Source organism: Otolemur garnettii, unplaced genomic scaffold (assembly GCF_000181295.1).
Source record: "Otolemur garnettii isolate 467f Iridium unplaced genomic scaffold, OtoGar3 scaffold00043, whole genome shotgun sequence".
Lineage (NCBI taxonomy): Eukaryota > Metazoa > Chordata > Mammalia > Primates > Galagidae > Otolemur > Otolemur garnettii.
The window spans coordinates 9,129,277-9,133,663 of NW_003852438.1; the positions used below are offsets into that span (position 1 = coordinate 9,129,277).

Sequence of the window (4,387 nt, forward strand, 5' to 3'; positions counted from 1 at the left end):
CTTATAGAGAACAGCTGCTAATATTTTGGAGTTTATTAGTGATTCCAGATGGCCCAGAGTGTCCATTTGTATATCCAGAGCAATGCAACCTTCCTCCTTAAAGACAGAAAGCATCAAGAATGCCGGACAGAGAATAATCCTGTGGATTGATGCTCGGGCTTTCTTTGCACAACTGTGGAATATAATTATTTCAGTTTTGCTAGGACATTGGGAAAATTCACCTTGTTTCTTCTAAAAAGGACTATGGAATTTTTCAAGAAATAGACTACTGAAAGAAAGGACAATATTTGAAATAGAGGAAAAAGAACAGAGGTCAGTTTTCTGTAGGGTGAGAATATAAAGCTGGGATAATGTATGTGCATTTTGGGGAAAGGGTTCATTCCATTGTAAAGTAATGATTTTTCAGTCTTTGTACCTGTAATCTAGACATTAAATAACTTTATGTTTACCCTTTCTAGAATTAAACAAGAAAACATTGGAATTCTACAGTTTAATTTTTAACAGAATCTGACAACCTACCAAAGAGTATAAGGTAAAAGTAACTTTTGAAAAACACAAGTTTTTGATAAATAATCAGTGTCACACTGATTACCAGTTTGTTACTACTCTGGGAAGAAGTATTTTCATTCATAAATCTAGTAATGTTTCTGATGTTAGGACATTTCTGATATACATTTATTAAACATTTTTCTCTGATTCTGCAAAAGTTATCAATCAACTTTTATGTATGAAACAAATTTGTATTGACTAATTTTCATTTGCCAGATATGGAATATCATAGTGATAATATACAGTGAATAACTTCAGTTTGATCTTGAGGACGTTATTATCAAGTGAGGAATAATTAATATTGAATACTAAAATTGAAATGTAATGTTACAATGAGTTTTATAAGTATAAATCTTGAAAATAAAAATAACCTGGGTACTTGCCTCCCATGTAATATTAAAAGCAGATGAATAAAATATATTATTTTTCAAAAATGATATTTCATGATTACTTCAGGTGGCTCTCCACTATTTATATCTCCCATCTTCTCAGATTCCTAATATGATCTAGTTAAAATCATATTCCTTTATGACATAATTATTTGCAAGCTTAATTTTTGGTGGAGCCTATAAGTATTTCATTTTCAACATTTAATACAGTTTTGAAAAATGACAACCCACCATGCAGTGTTTTTCTGAATCATCTTTTTTCTCAGTCAAAATATTCCATTTCTCTTCATTTCTTTGTTTTCTTTATTAATAGTTTCTTTGATTCCTTCCTCAACTTACAATGGTTTATCCAAAAAAAACCCATATACATGTTATTAACTTTTTGACTAGTTAGTACTAATTATTTTGATGTACATTATAGGATGAACCAAGCCCTGAAAAATGTAATAAAATAATAAGGGCTAACATTTATTGAGTACTTATTCTTCCATAAATGGTGCTAAGTGATTTGTGAACCTATGTCTTTTCTATCTCTAAGAATACTTTGAGGGTTATCCTGTATTCACCTCCTACTCTGTTATACATTAGGATGTGGTGGCGGAGATTTCAAGTATCTTATGAAAGTTCCCTTAGACGGTGAGAGAAACAGAACTGGAATCTAGATCTTTCTCAGTGAAAACCCAAACTAGCCACTGCAGTGTTCTATACCTTCATGTTTTCTTATAATTCTACATAATTTTTATAATACAAGTTTTATGCACATATTGACTGATATTTGTCCGACACAGAACTAAATGCCAGCAATATATGGAGAACAGGTTGAGTTTGGTCTTAAGTTAGTTATTGTCAATTTAAGAATGCTTAATATTTCATATTAATATTAAAAGATAGTGACATCTTTGAAAGAGATGCTTTGACCTGAGTTGAAGAATTAGAGGATTTAGTTTGAAGATAAGAAACTTTAACTGAAGTACAAGAAAAAGTAAGTAAGTTAAGGAAACAGGAAGACGTCCTAATCAAAAGACGACACAGTGTCGTAAGTAATTATTAGTCATGATTAAGAGCGTGGATTCTGGAGCCAGGTATTTTGGTTTCAACTCTTGATTCTGACCATAGTAGGTGAATCTCAACAGACATTTTTTCTCTGTACCTCAATTTTTCATCTGTGAGTGTGGGAATATATTAGCCATATATTATTATGATATGGACTAAATGAACTATATAAAAGCCTTTAGAAAGGTATCTGGCCTACAAAAAGTGTCACATAAAGATTTGCTAGCATTCTTATCTAATTAGAATTAGGGATATAAAGCTCTGAGGTGAGAGAAAAAGTGGACTGTTTTGTTAATATAAGGAGTTAAAAATTCTATTTGAGCCATCTAACAAATGAGTTAATCAGGTGATATTCACAGTAGATGAGTATGCAATCAACAATTCCCCCACATGTTTATCTGGTAGTATGAATTCTACAGTGACTTTTCCTCTTAACTACTTGTAGATCTCTTCTTAAAGAGATGTGCATCATGGGCTCAGGAATTGCAGGAAAATTTTCCTTATGAAAGGATTTTTGATGGCCTATCTGGGAGAGAATTCCTAAAAGGTAAGTATCAATAATTTTTGTGTTTGGTTGTGTATATCCATTATCTTAGTGGCTATAAAACTTTTGTTATAATTCAGTTTCCATGACTTCCAAAAGGTAGTTGTTACTTCCCAATTATTCTTTTAAAAATTCTTTATATCTATTCATTCTCTTAATTGAACCCCCAAATTTTCCTAAACTTGATTACTTAATCCTAAAATATCTCCAAACCCAGACTACTAACGTGCTTCCTAAATGTAATTTACTAAATTTTTGGTGCTCTCTTCCGGTCCTTGCTTCATGATGTTGATGTTACTCTGTAAATCATGAGCAGGAAATGTATAAAGAAGTGACACTTGTAAATGTGAAAGATATTTGGGTAGAAAGGCATTGTACTAGATACAGAAACAAAAGACAAAGTTCCACCACTTAAAGGAATTAAGGTAAACAGTCTTTGTATTTAACATTAATTGGTTGGATTGGATTTAATATAAACTATAGTGTATCCATGAGACTAAAATGAATTATGATTATAGAGTAGCTTTGTAATTTCTAACTGTGTAAAAGGCTGTTTGCAATGCTGTACTCAAAGCCAGGAGGTCATTTGTTTATTTTGCCTTGTGACTCTCAGCAGGTGTCTGCCATGGGTGACAAGGAAACAAGTAATCACTCAGAAATGACTGACTTCATTCTGATAGGCTTCAGGGTCTGCCCAGAGATCCATATCCTCCTCTTCCTGCTGTTTATGCTCGTATATGCCATGGTTCTTCTAGGAAATGTTGGGATGATGGCCATTATTGTGACCGATCCTCGGCTGAACACACCCATGTATTTTTTTCTAGGCAATCTCTCCTTTGTTGATCTCTTCTACTCATCTGTTATTGCGCCTAAGGCTCTGATCAACTTCTGGTCTGAGAGCAAGTCCATCTCCTTCATGGGCTGTGTGGCTCAGCTCTTTCTCTTTGCCCTGTTCATTGTCACTGAGGGATTTCTCCTAGCAGCCATGGCCTATGACCGCTTCATTGCCATCTGCAACCCTCTCCTCTACTCTGTGCAGATGTCCACTCGTCTCTGCACTCAGTTGGTGGCGGGTTCTTATTTCTGTGGCTGCATTTCTTCTGTCCTTCAGACCAGCATGACATTTACTTTATCTTTCTGTGCTTCTCGGGCTGTTGATCACTTTTACTGTGATCCTCGCCCACTTCAGAGACTATCATGTTCTGACCTCTTTATCCACAGAATGGTATCTTTTTCCTTATCCTGCATTATCATCTTGCCCACCATAATAGTCATTGTTGTTTCTTACATGTACATTGTGTCCACAGTTCTAAAGATGCGCTCTGCAGAGGGACGTAAGAAAGCCTTTTCAACCTGCAGTTCCCACCTTGGAGTAGTGAGCGTGCTGTATGGTGCTGTCTTTTTTATGTATCTCACTCCTGACAGATTTCCTGAACTGAGCAAAGTGGCATCCTTATGTTATTCTATGGTCACTCCCATGTTGAATCCTTTGATTTATTCTCTGAGGAACAAAGATGTCAAAGAGGCCATAAAAAAAGTTCTAGAGAAGAAAAATACTATTCTGTGAGGAGTATTTTTCTTTCTTCAATTTTTCCATGGCTACTATGTTTTATGCCCCTTGTATAGATGCCATTAATGAAATTCATTCTCCTGAATATTTTAAAAATATTGTTTGTCGCTTTTTCCATGTGATATACCCTTTGCATAGGTTACTTTCTCCCTGAGACATTATTAATTTTGAAAGTCTCGGATGTAGATGTCTTGAGCATTAGTGGAACATTTTTACTGATGAGCTCTTCCACTTGTGTCCAATATAACTTCATTTGAATTTATGTATGTCGATTCTTATGGC

The 4,387-nt window shown here is 34.5% G+C and overlaps 1 protein-coding gene across 1 annotated transcript; it reads left to right on the forward strand.

The window, feature by feature from the left end:
* Positions 1–3,022: 3,022 nt before the first annotated feature.
* On the forward strand, positions 3,023–4,121 carry LOC100953776 (olfactory receptor 9K2). The gene has a single exon (XM_003790471.2). It carries the CDS (start codon positions 3,095–3,097, stop codon positions 4,100–4,102), a length of 1,008 nt encoding a protein of 335 aa, XP_003790519.1. The 5' UTR covers positions 3,023–3,094; the 3' UTR covers positions 4,103–4,121.
* The last annotated feature ends 266 nt before the right edge of the window (positions 4,122–4,387 follow it).

What these genes read in the sequence shown, in the direction of transcription:
- LOC100953776 (XM_003790471.2), top strand. Translation starts at nt 3,095, where the DNA reads ATGCTGTACTCAAAGCCAGGAGGTCATTTGTTTATTTTGCCTTGTGAC.